The sequence below is a fragment of the Thalassophryne amazonica genome, chromosome 5 (assembly GCF_902500255.1).
Source record: "Thalassophryne amazonica chromosome 5, fThaAma1.1, whole genome shotgun sequence".
Taxonomy (NCBI): Eukaryota; Metazoa; Chordata; class Actinopteri; order Batrachoidiformes; family Batrachoididae; genus Thalassophryne; species Thalassophryne amazonica.
Window position 1 is genome coordinate 116,508,339 of NC_047107.1, and position 17,624 is coordinate 116,525,962.

The 17,624-nt window shown below is 45.9% G+C and overlaps 1 protein-coding gene across 1 annotated transcript in view; it reads left to right on the forward strand.

Annotated features, from left to right (window-relative positions):
• The window catches only part of LOC117511174 (solute carrier family 12 member 2-like), a 146,368-nt gene that overhangs the window by 12,283 nt on the left and 116,461 nt on the right, over positions 1–17,624 (forward strand). The window contains exons 3-4 of the mRNA XM_034171159.1: positions 10,739–10,814; positions 12,593–12,688. Coding sequence (XP_034027050.1) covers positions 10,739–10,814; positions 12,593–12,688 — 172 coding nt within the window. The remainder of the gene's footprint in view (positions 1–10,738; positions 10,815–12,592; positions 12,689–17,624) is intronic.

Consider the following 17,624-nt stretch of genomic DNA (forward strand, 5'->3'; position numbering starts at 1 on the left):
GATCCTGAGACTCATGTCCAGCATGTACGTCAGGTCCTGCAGCGGTTGTTGGAGAACCGGCTGTTTGTGAAGGGCGCGAAAGTGTGAGTTTCACCGCACCTCTTTGTCCTTCCTGGGGTTATCATCTCCCCCAACTCCGTCGCTCCTGATCCGGCCAAGGTTGCGGCGGTGAGAGACTGGCCCCAACCCACCAGCCGTAGGAAGCTGCAACAGTTCCTCGGCTTTGCAAATTTCTACAGGAGGTTCATTAAGGGCTACAGTCAGGTAGTTAGCCCCCTGACAGCCCTGACCTCTCCAAAAGTCCCCTTCACCTGGTCGGATCGGTGCGATGCCGCGTTCAAGGAGTTGAAACGGCGCTTCTCGTCTGCACCTGTTCTGGTGCAGCCCGATCCTAGTCGCCAGTTTGTGGTTGAAGTGGACGCCTCGGACTCAGGGATAGGAGCTGTGCTTTCCCAGAGCGGAGAGGCCGATAAGGTCCTTCACCCGTGTGCCTATTTTTCCCGCAGGTTGACCCCGGCCGAACGGAATTATGACGTCGGCAATCGAGAACTCCTTGCGGTGAAAGAGGCTCTTGAAGAGTGGAGACATCTGTTGGAGGGGAACGTCCGTGCCATTCACGGTTTTCACTGACCACCGGAACCTGGAGTATATCAGGACCGCCAAGCGGCTGAACCCCAGGCAAGCCCGCTGGTCACTGTTCTTCGGCCGTTTTGACTTCCGGATCACCTACCGCCCCGGGACCAAAAACCAGAGATCGGATGCCTTGTCCCGGGTGCATGAAGACGAAGTCAAAACGGAGTTGTCGGATCCACCGGAACCCATCATCCCGGAGTCCGCTATCGTGGCCACCCTCACCTGGGACGTAGAGAAAACCGTCCGGGAGGCCCTGGCACGGAGCCCGGATCCCGGAACTGGGCCGAAGAACAAACTTTACGTCCCACCAGAGGCCAGGGCTGCAGTCCTGGACTTCTGTCACGGCTCTAAGTTCTCCTGTCATCCGGGGGTGCGTAGAACCGTGGCAGTTGTTCGGCAGCGCTTCTGGTGGGCGTCCCTGGAGGCCGACGTCCAGGATTATATCCAGGCCTGCACCACCTGCGCCAGGGGCAAGGCTGACCACTGCAGGGCATCGGGACTACTCCAGCCGCTGCCTGTGCCTCATCGCCCCTGGTCCCACATCGGCCTGGATTTTGTCACGGGCATCCCGCCGTCCCAGGGCAACACCACCATCCTCACGATAGTGGACCGATTCTCCAAGGCGGCCCACTTCGTGGCCCTCCGAAGCTCCCGACTGCCCAGGAGACAGCGGACCTCCTGGTCCACCACGTCGTCCGGCTGCATGGGATTCCAACAGACATCGTCTCCGATCGCGGTCCCCAGTTCTCATCGCAAGTCTGGAGGAGCTTCTGCCGGGAACTGGGGGCCATGGTGAGTCTCTCGTCCGGGTATCATCCTCAGACCAACGGGTAAGCAGAACGGGTCAATCAGGAGGTGGAACAGGCCTGCGCTGCGTGACGGCCGCGCACCCGGCGGCCTGGAGTACCCATTTGGCCTGGATCGAGTATGCCCATAACAGCCAGGTGTCTTCAGCCACCGGCCTCTCCCCTTTTGAGGTGTGTCTGGGGTACCAGCCCCCGTTGTTTCTGGTGGTTGAGGGAGAGGTCGGTGTGCCCTCGGTCCAGGCCCACCTGCGGAAGTGCCGTCGGGTGTGGCGCGCCGCCCGTCCTGCTTTGCTAAAGGCCCGGACGAGGGCAAAAGCCCATGCAGACCGTCGGCAGACCCCGGCCCCTGCGTATCGGCCAGGGCAGGAGGTGTGTTTGTCAACAGAGGACATACCCCTAAAAGTGGACTCCCCTAAACTGCAGGATCGTTACATCGGTCTCTTCAAGATCCTCAAGGTCATCAGTCCAGCCACAGTGAGGCTTCAGCTTCCGGCCTCACTGCGGATCCATCCTGTTTTCCATGTGTCCCGGATAAAGCCGCATCACACCTCACCCCTCTGTGCTCTGGGTCCGGCACCACCTCCTGCCCGGATCATTGATGGCGAGCCGGCTTGGACTGTGCGCCGGCTCTTGGATGTCCGTAGGATGGGCCGGGGCTTCCAGTATTTGGTGGACTGGGAGGGGTACGGACCCGAAGAACGCTCCTGGGTGAAGAGGAGCTTCATCCTGGACCCGACCCTCCGGGCCGATTTCTACCGCCGCCACCCGGACAAGCCTGGTCGGGCGCCAGGAGGCGCCCGTTGAGGGGGGGGGTCCTGTTGTGTGGGCTGCTGAAGAGGAGGTACTGCTGGCCCACCACCACCAGAGGGCGCCCTGCCTGGAGTGCGGGCTCCAGGCACCAGAGGGCGCTGCCGCCTCACAGGAGCAGCCGGGGTGACAGCTGTCACTTATCACCTACAACAGCTGTCACCAATCATCTGATCTGCAGTGGTATATCAGCAAGACGACATCTCCACCTCTTTGCCGAGATATCGCTCTACCAAGGAGGTAAAGTACTCAGCCGACTGTGTTGTCTTTCTGACATTAATACTTTGTTACTTTGTGCGTTGGATAGCAGACATTTCTTCCGATGAGAGGTGGAGGTGGTTTTCCCACCATACGTGTTGCTGGGTGCAAGCGCACCCACATTTAACTGTTTTTGTTCCTCGCCAGCAGTACCAGATCCGACAAGCGGAGGCAGTGGCCACCTGGGAGTTCGGGACTTGGCGGCTCCAGTATTCCCGGGGCTTGGTGGCAGAGGAAATCGTGTGGTTCCGGTTCTGCTTTGGACAGACGTCTCTTATCTTCGAGCCTGCCCACGTGACACATTTTGTGAATTGACTTCTTTGTCTATTATTGTAATCTGCTGTGTTTGTTGTGCTTATTCACAACAGTAAAGTGTTGTTATTTGACTTCCTCCATTGTCCGTTCATTTGCGCCCCCTGTTGTGGGTTTGTGTTCCTACACTTTCACAACAATAGATGCATCTTTAGTCTGGAGTTGAATGTCTCTACAGAGTCTGACTGTTTTATTGATGCAGGGAGATCATTCCACAGAACAGGGGCACAATAAGAGAAACCTCTGTGACCTGCAGACTTTTTTTTCACCCTTGGGACACAAAGTAGTCCTGTGCCCTAAGAAATCAGAGCCTGGGGTGGTACATAGGCTGTAATTCACCAGCTAAGTAGGGAGATGCTAGTCTGTGAATAATTTAATTGGTTAGTAACATAACCTTAAAATCAGACCTCACAGAGACAGGAAACCAGTGAAGGGAGGCCAAAATCAGTGTAATGTGGTTGAATTTTCTACTTCTAGTCAAAATTCTGGCAGCAGCATTTTGAATTAATAGAACATTGCAGTAGTCCAAATCTAGAAGTGACAAACGCATGTATCTGAGTATCTGCATCAGCCATAGACAGGATGGGGTGAATCTTTGCTATGTTTCAAAGTTGGAAGAAATCAGTTCTTATGATATCTCTGATGTGTAGGTCAAGGGACAATGTGGGATCAAACATCACCTCAATGTGATATATGACGTACAAGCCAAGGTTAAGTGTTAGCTGGGCAAACTGATGCTGATGGCTCGCTGGACCAAGAACCATTATTTTGTTTTTTCCAAATTTAAAAGTAAGAAGTTGCCAGACATCCAGCTTTTCACAGAAACAAGGCAATCTTCTCAAAGCTTTATGTGTATAAGATTACCAGCAGTTATCGGCATATACAATTGAGTGTCATCAGCGTAGCAATGAAAAGTGGATCCATAATGCTGCAGTATAAGCCCCAAAGGGTACTATATAAATGGAGAAAAGCAGGGGGCCTAAGATGTGTGGAGCCCTGTATTTCATGGCAACAAGGTTAGAGGCAATGGTATTGTACAGGACACAGTGAGAGTAACTGTTTAGGTAGGATGTCAGTCATGCAAAGACATTACCAGTAATCCCAAAATGATTCTCCAGTCTATCAAGAAGAATACGGTGATCCATGGTATCAAACGCAGCACTAAGATCTAACAGTAACAGAACCGTGGTGGTGTCTCAATCTGTTGCAAGCAGAAGATCATTTACCACTTTAGTGAGCACTGTCTCTGTGGAATGGTGCATTTTAAATGCAGACTTGCAGTGCCTCAGCGAAACTACTTTAAAGGATCTTAGAACAAAATCCTAGGTTTCATATCGGCCTATAATTTTTGAGTAAAGCACGGGCCTCAGTGGGCCTCAGGGCCAATACAGGACTCTATTGATGCCATTTTCTGCACCTCACACCACATGTACGTATGTGGATTGGGACTGGAGATACAGTTGTATGCAAAAGTTTGGGCACCCCTGATGATTTTCTTTTATAAATCATTGGTTGTCTGGATCAGAAATTTCAGTTAAATATATCATATAGCAGACAAACACAGTGATATTTGAGAAGTGAAATGAAGGTTCTAGTATTTACAGAAAGTGTGCAATAACTCTTTAACAAAATTAGGCAGGTGCATAAATTTGGGCACCCCAACAGAAAAAAATACATCAATATTTAGTAGATCCTCCTTTTGCAGAAATAACAGCCTCATGCTTCCTATAGCTTCCAATGCGAATCTGGATTCTGGTTGAAGGTATCTTGGACCATTCTTCTTTATGAAACATCTCAGGTTTGTTGGTTTCCGAGCATGGACAGCCCACTTAAAATCACACCACAGATTTTTCAATAATATTCAGGTCTGGGGACTGAGATGGCCATTTCCAGAACATTGTACTGTTCCTCTGCATGAATGCCTTAGTAGATTTTGGAGCAGTGTTTAGGGTCATTGTCTTGTTGAAAGATCCAGCCCCGGTTCAACTTCAACTTTGTCACTGATTCATGAACTTTATTCTCAAAAATCTGCTGATATTGACTGCTGCTGATGTGACCCTTAACTTTAATAAGATTCCCAGTACCTGCACTGACCACACAGCCACATAGCCACATAGATGGAACCACCTCCAAATGTTACTGTAGGTCAATCAATCAATCAATTTTTTTTTTATATAGCGCCAAATCACAACAAACAGTTGCCCCAAGGCGCTTTATATTGTAAGGCAAGGCCATACAATAATTATGTAAAACCCCAACGGTCAAAACGACCCCCTGTGAGCAAGCACTTGGCTACAGTGGGAAGGAAAAACTCCCTTTTAACAGGAAGAAACCTCCAGCCGAACCAGGCTCAGGGAGGGGCAGTCTTCTGCTGGGACTGGTTGGGGCTGAGGGAGAGAACCAGGAAAAAGACATGCTGTGGAGGGGAGCAGAGATCGATCACTAATGATTAAATGCAGAGTGGTGCATACAGAGCAAAAAGAGAAAGAAACAGTGCATCATGGGAACCCCCCAGCAGTCTACGTCTATAGCAGCATAACTAAGGGATGGTTCAGGGTCACCTGATCCAGCCCTAACTATAAGCTTAGCAAAAGGAAAGTTTTAAGCCTAATCTTTAAAAGTAGAGAGGGTGTCTGTCTCCCTGATCTGAATTGGGAGCTGGTTCCACAGGAGAGGAGCCTGAAAGCTGAAGGCTCTGCCTCCCATTCTACTCTTACAAACCCTAGGGAACTACAAGTAAGCCTGCAGTCTGAGAGCGAAGCGCTCTATTGGGGGTGATATGGTACTACGAGGTCCCTAAGATAAGATGGGACCTGATTATTCAAACCTTATAAGTAAGAAGAAGAATTTTAAATTATATTCTAGAATATAACAGGAAGCCAATGAAGAGAGGCCAATATGGGTGAGATATGCTCTCTCCTTCAGTCCCCGTCAGTACTCTAGCTGCAGCATTTTGAATTAACTGAAGGCTTTTTTAGGGAACTTTTTAGGACAACCTGATACTAATGAATTACAATAGTCCAGCCTAGAGGAAATAAATGCATTAATTAGTTTTTCAGCATCACTCTGAGACAAGACCTTTCTGATTTTAGAGATATTGCGTAAATGCAAAAAAGCAGTCCTACATATTTGTTTAATATGCGCTTTGAATGACATATCCTGATCAAAAATGACTCCAAGATTTCTCACAGTATTACTAGAGGTCAGGGTAATGCCATCCAGAGTAAGGATCTGGTTAGACACCATGTTTCTAAGATTTGTGGGGCCAAGTACAATAACTTCAGTTTTATCTGAGTTTAAAAGCAGGAAATTAGAGGTCCATCCATGTCTTATGTCTGTAAGACAATCCTGCAGTTTAGCTAATTGGTGTGTGTCCTCTGGCTTCATGGATAGATAAAGCTGGGTATCATCTGCGTAACAATGAAAATTAAGCAATACCGTCTAATATACTGCCTAAGGGAAGCATATATTACAGGTGAATAAAATTGGTCCTAGCACAGAACCTTGTGGAACTCCATAATTAACTTAGTCTGTGAAAGAAGATTCCCCATTACATGAACCAATTGTAATCTATTAGACAAATATGATTCAAACCACCGCAGCGCAGTGCCTTTAATTACCTATGGCATGCTCTAATCTCTGTAATAAAATTTTATGGTCAACAGTATCAAAAGCAGCAACTGAGGTCTAACAGAACAAGCACAGAGATTGAGTCCACTGTCCGAGGCCATAAGAAGATCATTGTAACTTCACTAATGCTGTTTCTGTACTATGATGAATTCTAAAACCTGACTGAAACTCTTCAAATAGACCCATTTCCGCTGCAGATGATCAGTAGCTGTTTTACAACTACCCTTTCAAGAATTTTTGAGAGAAAAGGAAGGTTGGAGATTGGCCTAATATTAGCTAAGATAGCTGGGTCAAGTGATGGCTTTTTAAGTAATGGTTTAATACTGCCACCTTAAAAGCCTGTGGTACATAGCCAACTACAAAGATAGATGATCATATTTAAGATCGAAGCATTAATAATGGTAGGGCTTCCTTGAGCAGCCTGGTAGGAATGGGGTCTAATAAACATGTTGATGGTTTGGATGAAAGTAACTAATGAAAATAACTCAGGACAGAACAATCGGAGGAGAAAGAGTCTAACCAAATACCGGCATCACTGAAAGCAGTCAAAGATAACGATACGTCTTTGGAGATGGTTATGAGTAATTTTTTCTCTAATAGTTAAAATTTTGTTAGCAAAGAAAGTCATGAAGTCATTACTAGTTAAAGTTAATGGAATACTCAGCTCAATAGAGCTCTGACTCTTTGTCAGCCTGGCTACAGTGCTGAAAAGAAACCTGGGTTGTTCTTATTTTCTTCAATTAGTGATGAGTAGAAAGATGTCCTAGCTTTATGGAGGGCTTTTTTATAGAGCAACAGACTCTTTTTCCAGGCTAAGTGAAGATCTTCTAAATTAGTGAGACGCCATTTCCTCTCCAACTTACGGGTTATCTGCTTTAAGCTACGAGTTTGTGAGTTATACCATGGAGTCAGACACTTCTGATTTAAAGCTCTCTTTTTCAGAGGAGCTACAGCATCCAAAGTTGTCTTCAATGAGGATGTAAAACTATTGACGAGATACTCTATCTCCCTTACAGAGTTTAGGTAGCTACTCTGCACTGTGTTGTTATATGGCATTAGAGAACATAACGAAGGAATCATATCCTTAAACCTATTACAAGCGCTTTCTGAAAGACTTCTAGTGTAATGAAACTTATTCCCTACTGCTGGGTAGTCCATCAGAGTAAATGTAAATGTTATTAAGAAATGATCAGACAGAAGGGAGTTTTCAGGGAATACTGTTAAGTGTTCTATTTCCTACCATAGAGTCAGAACAAGATCTAAGATATGATTAAAGTGGTGGGTGGACTCATTTACTTTTTGAGCAAAGCCAATAGAGTCTAATAATAGATTAAATGCAGGTGTTGAGGCTGTCATTCTCAGCATCTGTGTGGATGTTAAAATCCGCCCACTATAATTATCTTTATCTGAGCTAAGCACTAAGTCAGACAAAGGTCTGAAAATTCACAGAGAAACTCACAGTAACGACCAGGTGGACGATAGATAATAACAATAAAACTGGTTTTTGGGACTTCCAATTTGGATGGACAAGACTAAGAGTCAAGCTTTCAAATGAATTAAAGCTCTGTCTGGGTTTTTGATTAATTAATAAGCTGGAATGGAAGATTGCTGCTAATCCTCCGCCCCGGCCCGTGCTACGAGCATTCTGACAGTTAGTGTGACTCGGGGGTGTTGACTCATTTAAACTAACATATTCATCCTGCTGTAACCAGGTTTCTGTTAGGCAGAATAAATCAATATGTTGATCAATTATTATATCATTTACCAACAGGGACTTAGAAGAGAGAGACCTAATGTTTAATAGACCACATTTAACTGTTTTAGTCTGTGGTGCAGTTGAAGGTGCTATATTATTTTTTCTTTTTGAATTTTATGCTTAAATAGATTTTTGCTGGTTATTGGTGGTCTGGGAGCAGGCACCGTCTCTACGGGGATGGGGTAATGAGGGGATGGCAGGGGGAGAGAAGCTGCAGAGAGGTGTGTAAGACTACAACTCTGCTTCCTGGTCCCAACCCTGGATAGTCACGGTTTGGAGGATTTAAGAAAATTGGCCAGATTTCTAGAAATGAGAGCTGCTCCATCCAAAGTGGGATGGATGCCGTCTCTCCTAACAAGACCAGGTTTTCCCCAGAAGCTTTGCCAATTATCTATGAAGCCCACCTCATTTTTTGGACACCACTCAGACAGCCAGCAATTCAAGGAGAACATGCGGCTAAACATGTCACTCCCGGTCCGATTGGGGAGGGGCCCAGAGAAAACTACAGAGTCCGACATTGTTTTTGCAAAGTTACACACCGATTTAATGTTAATTTTAGTGACCTCCGATTGGCGTAACCGGGTGTCATTACTGCCGACGTGAATTACAATCTTACCAAATTTACGCTTAGCCTTAGCCAGCAGTTTCAAATTTCCTTCAATGTCGCCTGCTCTGGCCCCCGGAAGACAATTGACTATGGTTGCTGGTGTCGCTAACTTCACATTTCTCAAAACAGAGTCGCCAATAACCAGAGTTTGATCCTCGGCGGGTGTGTCGTCGAGTGGGGAAAAAACCGGTTAGAATGTGAACGGGTTGGCGGTGTACACGGGGCTTCTGTTTAGGGCTACGCTTCCTCCTCACAGTCACCCAGTCGGCCTGCTTTCCCGGCTGCTCGGGATCTGCCAGGGGGGAACTAACGGCGGCTAAGCTACCTTGGTCCGCACCGACTACAGGGGCCTGGCTAACTGTAGAATTTTCCACGGTGCGGAGCCGAGCCTCCAATTCGCCCAGCCTGGCCTCCAAAGCTACGAATAAGCTACACTTATTACAAGTACCGTTACTGCTAAAGGAGGCCGAGGAATAACTAAACATTTCACACCCAGAGCAGAAAAGTGCGGGAGAGACAGGAGAAGCTGCCATGCTAAATCGGCTAAGAGCTAGTAGCTACGCTAAGCTAGCGGATTCCTAAAAACACGCAAAGTGAATAATGTGTAAATAATTTAGAGGTGATTCAGCAGGAGTGCTTTAGTTAAGGCACGTAAAGATTACACTGGGAAACAAATCGTAATCTAGATAACTAGATCAATCTAACTGCGCAGATTAAACAGCTAACAGATACAGAAAAACACCGCTGTGCTCCGGAACAGGAAGTGATACAATACCGCAGTGAGAGCCAACCACCAGTAGGTAGCATGTGTTTTTCCTGGAATGCTGTGTTCTTTTTCAGCCATGCATATCGCTTGTTTTATGTCCAAATAACTCATTTTTTGTTTCATCAGTCCACAGCACCTTATTTCAAAATGAAGCTGGCTTGTCCAAATGTACTTTAGCATTTGGACAAGCCAGACCTCAAGCGACTCTGTTTGTGGTGTGTATGCAGAAAAGGCTTCCTCTGCATTACTCTCTCATCCAGCATCTCTTTGTGCAAAGTGCACTGTATAGTTGAACAATGGACAGAGACACTATCTGCAGCAAGATCATGTTGTATGTCTTTGGAGCAGGTCTGCGGGTTGACTATGACTGTTCTCACCATCCTTCACTTCAGCGTATCTGAGATTTTTCTTGGCCTGCCACTTCAGGCCAAGAAGTACTGTGCTAGTACTAGTACTGTGCCTGTGGTCTTCCATTTCCTCACTATATTCCTCACAGTGGAAACTGACAGCTAAAATATCTGAGATAGATTTTTGTATCCTTCTGCTAAACCATGATGTTTGTTTTCAGGTCATTTGAGAGTTGTTTAGAGGCTCCCATGTTGCCACTCATTAGAAGAGATGCAAAGAGGAGAAACATTTGAAAAATGACCACCTTAAATACCCTTTCTCATGATTGGAATTACCTGTGTAAGGAGATCAAGGGTCAATGAGCTTACCAAACCAATCTTTTGTTCCAATAATTAGTGCTAAATGTATTCAAATCAATAAAATGACAAGGGTGCCCAAATTTATGCACCTGCCTAATTTTGTTTAAATAATTATTGCACACTTTCTGTAAATGCTAGAAACTTCATTTCACTTCTCAAATATCAGTGTGTTCCTCTGCTATATGATATATTTAACTGAAATTTCTGATCCAGACAACCAATGATTTATAAAAGAAAATCATCAGGGGTGCCCAAACTTTTGTATACAACTGTATAAGGTTTTCATATAAATGGTTCTCCATCCTGTCAGTCATTTATGAAGTTGTTCCATTTAATGGGTCATTTAATGTGTGTGTGTGTGTGTGTGTGTGTGTGTGTGTGTGTGTGTGTGTGTGTGTGGGTGTGTGTGTGGTGTGTGTGTGTGTGTGTGTGTGTGTGTGTGTGTGTGTCTTGCAGATCCGCTGCATGCTAAACATCTGGGGTGTGATGCTTTTTATCAGAATGTCCTGGATTGTTGGTCAGGCTGGTATTGGTATGTACATGCAGACAAAACTTTGAAGTCAGATTTTTGGATGATGTTTGAACAATACTTAAACTAAAGCTAGATTAGTTATACCCCGTCACACATAGCCGGAATCACGTAGCGTGCCGTTGGACTTATGAATTGGTGCACATACAAAAAGTGTCGGATTTCGGTTCCACAACGTTCTGACAGCCATCTGCGGAAGTCCACACAGTTGGTCAAAAATGGCCGGCGGCCCCGAGTGTGACACACATGTTCATAATTCCCCGGGCGCCGTCGAGATGGGACACCTATCTGACGGCGAATTTACATATTCCGATGGTAGCAAAACGGGATCCGAAATGATTTGAGCACATATGAGGGAACCTTGGGATGAATCTGGCATGGTATGCCTGCCGGTATGACCTGCACGTGCCACATATAATAATAATGTCCCCCCCGGAGTGCACAGGAACTGTTGAACTGTATGTGGCAAGCTTCATCACAATAATAATTATGAATTATTACAGCGCACAGTGGCTATCAAACTGAAAGCTCCGTGTGCTGCTGTGCGCATGGTGCTGCAAATCTGAACAGGCTGTTATATCCACAATAGACCTTACAGTACAGATATTTGTCCATTCCTTCCAATGGATGACGTACATAATGTGAACCATTGTCTCCATCATAACACAGTTAGCTGCGCCTCTCTGTGCTATACAGTAACGCATCATTACACCCGTCAGGCTTGGAGCTGAACAGATCTCACGTTGTAATAAATCTTCACCTTCTAACTCTGTAGGAGATATGACATGGAGCTTGTGGCAGGCCGTTACACCATTAATAAACATGCATCTTCCTTCCAACAGCGGTCCAGGATGTTTTACAGCGCGTACATGGACATGAAGCCGGGACAGCAGCCTGTAGTTAGAATCCTCTTACCCAAAAGAAAAACATTAATTCCATGTGATAATCCAACCATCGCGGTGTCCAGAGTTGTGTTGTGCTGCTGAAGAGTGCAAACAAGAAAACAAAATTCCCTGGAAAGTCTGAGGGACTGTATGGCCCACTGCCAGCAAACTTCGTAGCAAAGCTGTCCACTTGTCCAGTGGCAGGTGCACGCACGTGTGCCCCGCATGCACGCTTAGTGGCCCATGCAGTGTTATCCACACACACACACACACACACACACACACACACACACACACACACACACACACACACACACACACACACACACACACACACACACACACACACACACACACACGGCTGAGTGATAATTACAGCCCCACATGTGTGCATGGAGTGCAGGTGTGCCACATGCGCATGAGGAAAACAGTGTTCTGGTCTGCCATGCAGTCATTTGGAGATCGGGCAGTCTGCCACGACTTTTATGGCCATCTGACAGCAATCTGTGTCATCCACCTGCTGTGTACATGCACTTTGGATGCCATCGTGCAGGTGTGCACGAGGCAGTCCGAATGCGTTCGGACCACGGCTAACCACGCCTCTTTTCCTCCCGACTGTGTCGGATAATGGCAATATTTGCCATGTCAGAATGGCTCCTCCACATTCTTGCTATGTGTGACGGGGGCTTAAAATTCTCTTCCTTGTTTTTGACCGTGACATAACACCAGCCTGCTAACCATTAACAAATCAACTATAGTGATGTGATGATCTCTGCATTGTTTGTTGGTTGCTTGAACTTTATGAACAAATCTGTGTTGACATCCTGTGTCCATTCTGAAATTTTGACTTCCTCTATCTTCAGTCCTCTTTCATTTTGTTTCATGTCTGCCCAACAGGACTGACCATTGCGATCATTCTGATGGCCACTCTGGTCACCACAATCACTGGTCTGTCTACTTCTGCCATCGCAACCAATGGCTTTGTAAGAGGAGGTGAGATTAGTGTTTTTGTTTTTGTTGCTAAAGATGTCTTCAAATCTCTAAGTGTTGGATGGACTGTTCCATGACACTTGTCCGCAGACCACTTAATAACACAGACTGGATTTGATTCGTATCCTCTGTCTGGGACAACAGGCACCATGAAATATTCCATCCAACAGAAGACAGGTGATGTCCGTGTCCTGTAGATGCTATTTCCTGAAGATTACCATCATACACTATTCTAAATACTACTACTGTTAAATTGATTGGTCAAATGTTTAGCTGGGCAGCATCTTAGCATTACATGATGAAGACATATTGACAGAATTCATTATTTTCTCACAAAATACACACAAACCCCCTGTGTTTTAAGTACTGTTGGCAGGGGCGGTGGCTAACTACACTCAACAAAAATATAAATGCAACACTTTTGGTTTTGCTCCCATTTTGTATGAGATGAACTCAAAGATCTAAAACTTTTTCCACATACCCAATATCACCATTTCCCTCAAATATTGTTCACAAACCAGTCTAAATCTGTGATAGTGAGCACTTCTCCTTTGCTGAGATAATCCATCCCACCTCACAGGTGTGCCATATCAAGATGCTGATTAGACACCATGATTAGTGCACAGGTGTGCATTAGACTGCCCACAATAAAAGGCCACTCTGAAAGGTGCAGTTTTATCACACAGCACAATGCACAGATGTCACAAGATTTGAGGGAGCGTGCAATTGGCATGCTGACAGCAGGAATGTCAACCAGAGCTGTTGCTCGTGTATTGAATGTTCATTTCTCTACCATAAGCCATCTCCAAAGGCGTTTCAGAGAATTTGGCAGTACATCCAACCAGCCTCACAACCGCAGACCACGTGTAACCACACCAGCCCAGGACCTCCACATCCAGCATGTTCACCTCCAAGATTGTCTGAGACCAGCCACTCGGACAGCTGCTGAAACAATCGGTTTGCATAATCAAAGAATTTCTGCACAAACTGTCGGAAACCGTCTCAGGGAAGCTCATCTGCATGCTCGTCGTCCTCATCGGGGTCTCGACCTGACTCCAGTTCGTCGTCGTAACCGACTTGAGTGGGCAAATGCTCACATTCGCTGGTGTTTGGCACGTTGGAGAGGTGTTCTCTTCACGGATGAATCCCGGTTCACACTGTTCAGGGCAGATGGCAGATAGCGTGTGTGGCATCATGTGGGTGAGTGGTTTTCTGATGTCAATGTTGTGGATCGAGTGGCACCATGGTGGCGGTGGGGTTATGGTATGGGCAGGCGTCTGTTATGGATGAAGAACACAGGTGCATTTTATTGATGGCATTTTGAATGCACAGAGATACTGTAACGAGATCCTGAGGCCCATTGTTGTGCCATACATCCAAGAACATCACCTCATGTTGCAGCAGGATAATGCACGGCCCCATGTTGCAAGGATCTGTACACAATTCTTGGAAGCTGAAAATGTCCCAGTTCTTGCATGGCCGGCATACTCACCGGACATGTCACCCATGAGCATGTTTGGGATGCTCTGGACCGGCGTATACGACAGCGTGTACCAGTTCCTGCCAATATCCAGCAACTTCGCACAACCATTGAAGAGGAGTGGACCAACATTCCACAGGCCACAATTGACAACCTGATCAACTCTATGCGAAGGAGATGTGTTGCACTGCATGAGGCAAATGGGTGGTCACACCAGATACTGACTGGTATCCCCCCCCAATAAAACAAAACTGCACCTTTCAGAGTGGCCTTTTATTGTGGGCAGTCTAAGGCACACCTGTGCACTAATCATGGTATCTAATCAGCATCTTGATATGGCACACCTGTGAGGTGGGATGGATTAGCTCAGCAAAGGAGAAGTGCTCACTATCACAGATTTAGACTGGTTTGTGAACAATATTCGAGGGAAATGGTGATATTGTGTATGTGGAAAAAGTTTAGATCTTTGAGTTCATCTCATACAAAATGGGAGCAAAACCAAAAGTGTTGCGTTTATATTTTTGTTGAGTGTATTTAGTGCACTTGGTTTTATTGTGGGAGGTCCCCGGTTTAAACCCCACCCCTGCCACGTTTCTTCATGTAATGTAGAGATGCGTCAGGATGGGCATCTGGCGTTAAAACATGAGCCAAATCAACATGCAGAGCCACTTTGGATCTGCTGTGGCAACTCCAATTGAAAACAAGGGAACAGCGAAAAGGACTTACGATACTATAAGTGCCATCAGTCCTATATAGGTTTGGCAGCATGTTGGGCCAATTCTTATCTCTAAATTCCAAGGCTGGAAGCAGATGAGAGTCTAATACTGTCCCAGGTTGGGACGCTAGCCCAATGCAGGTTACTTCCACAGGCAAGGTCGGTGCCCATTTACAGCTGTGTGGACTGGAACAATGTAGATTAAGTGTTTTGTCCAAGAATACAGAGAGGTAGCAAAAGCAGGATTCAAACCCAGGTCTACATAGTGGCAGGCCAGCTCCTTATCCACTCAGCTACTTGTTCATCAATATCATTAGCAATTTTTAGCAAATGATGGCTTTCTAGTTAGCTGTGTGACAGAGGCCAGCACAAGCCACTGTGCAAATGATAATCAATAAACCTCACTTCCCAATGCCAAAAGAAGCTCTGGCCACAACCCTAACAGTTTATACTCCGGCAGAGTGACTGTATGGAACTGTACTATGTAACACACAGTTACCGTATTTTCCGGGATATAGGCAACACTGGAAAATAAGTTGCATCATGAAATGAAAGAAAAACATAGACAAGTTTCACCAGAGTCACATTTATTTTTGAAACATATTTCACAAAAATATACACCTCTATTTTTTAAAAAGGTGGCAGTGAATATAAGTAGCAAAAAAAAAAAGGTTGACGTGTTCCAGAAAATACCATAAATTGTGTTATAATTGTCTCTATTTTGGACACTGATTAACACTGTGTTCCCATTACCCAGGTGGAGCTTATTACCTAATATCCAGGAGCCTGGGACCAGAGTTCGGAGGGTCAATTGGTCTCATCTTTGGCCTTTGCCAATGCTGTAGCTGTTGCTATGTATGTCGTGGGCTTTGCAGAACTGTCGTTGAAATGCTGAATGTGAGGATTGACCTTTTTACTTAAAACCACAGTTTGTTTATGTCTAGGAACAATATTGAATTTGTTGCTGGTTCCAGGATGTCGATGCCCTGATGACTGATGAGTTAAATGACATTCGCATAGTTGGTACTCTGACTGTTATCCTGCTGCTGGGAATCTCTGTTGCTGGGATGGAATGGGAGGCCAAGGTAAGATTGAAAATCCAAATCATGATGAAAAATGTCAATGTTCTCTCAAACATAGCTGCAGAGATACTGACAAGAACATTTGTGACGAAACCAGTGGATGTAGGCTTCAGTAGGGAAACAGCTGTAGAATATTGGGGTAGCTGCGGCAGTTAAGAACTATCCAATAACATTATCTTAGGTCTGTACTGCAAATTAAATGGGGTCACTTTGTCTTGAACGATGAGGTTCGAGAAAAAGCCAATGTCACAGATATCAGAATCAGAATCAAATTTATTGCCAAGTAAGTTCTCACACACAAGGAATTTGATCTGGTGTCATTGGTGCATACACAACAATAAAAAGGAAAGGAAAAATACTCCTGTAAGAAGAGAAGGAGTCAAATAGACAAATAGGCAAAACTATATTCACTGTCAAATAAATAACATTGTGGAATGGGGCTGTGCAACAGCTTGCAGATGTACAGTACCTTTCAGTGCAGGGATGATCAATCTGTACTTTATGGGAGGTTGGGGGCAAGGTGTCTCTGGCATTATTTATAAGTCTAACTGCGGACAGAAGAAGGTGTTTTTGTGTCTTGACGTTTTACTCCTGATGGTACTCAGCCTTCTGCCAGAGGGGAGGGGGGCAAAAAGTTTGTGTCCTGGGTGAGAGGGATCGGCCACTATCTTCCTTGCTCATCTCAGGGCCCTGGAGGTGTACAGGTCCGGTACGGATGGCAGATTGCAGTCAATCACCTTCTGTGCTGCATGGATGATACATTGCAGTCTGCTCCTCTCCTCATCAGTGGCAACAGTGTACCAGATGGTGATGGAGGAGATGATGGACTCAATGATGGCAATGGAGAGGTTTGCCATCGTTTTTGGCAGGTTGAACTTCCTTAGCTGCCGCAGAAAGTACATCCTCTGTTGTGCTCTTTTGATGAGAGAGCTAACGTTCAGCTCCCACTTGAGGTCCTGGGTGATGGTGATCCCCAGGTAGTGGATGGACTCCACAGTGGTCGCTGGGGAGCCACACAGGCTGATGGGGTTTGGCCAGGACTAGGTTCTTTCTGAAGTCAACAACCATCTTAACTGTCTTGAGGGCACTGAGTTCCAGATTGTTCTGTTTGCACCAGGACACCAGGTGATTGATCTCCCATCTGTAGGCAGACTCATTGCCATCAGAGGTGAGTCCGATGAGAGTTGTATCGTCCGTGAACTTCAGGAGCTTTACAGACTGGTGACTGGAGGTGCAGCTGTTGGCGTACAGGGAGAAGAGCAGAGGGGAAAGAATGCAGCCTTGGGTGGATCTGGTGCTGATGGGCTTGTGTGTTGGAGACATTGCCCCCCAACTTCACGTTACGTCCCTGTTGGACAGGAAGTCAGTGAACCCACCTGAAGGTGGAGATGGGCAGTTGGATGAGGATGAGGTATAGGGCTGTGTTGACAGCGTCGTGGACCGACCTGTGGCTCTGTAGTGCGAACTGCAGGGGATACAGGTGAGGATGAAATTAGCCAGAAATTGCACACAGTTGGTTGGGGCATGTTTGCTGTATGTATGATGAAAGTGTTATTATAAGTGTTATTATATTGCTTGCCTCTACTGGTGGTTGGCTCTCACTGCGGTATTGTATCACTTCCTGTTCCGGAGCACAGCGGTGTTTTTCTGTATCTGTTAGCT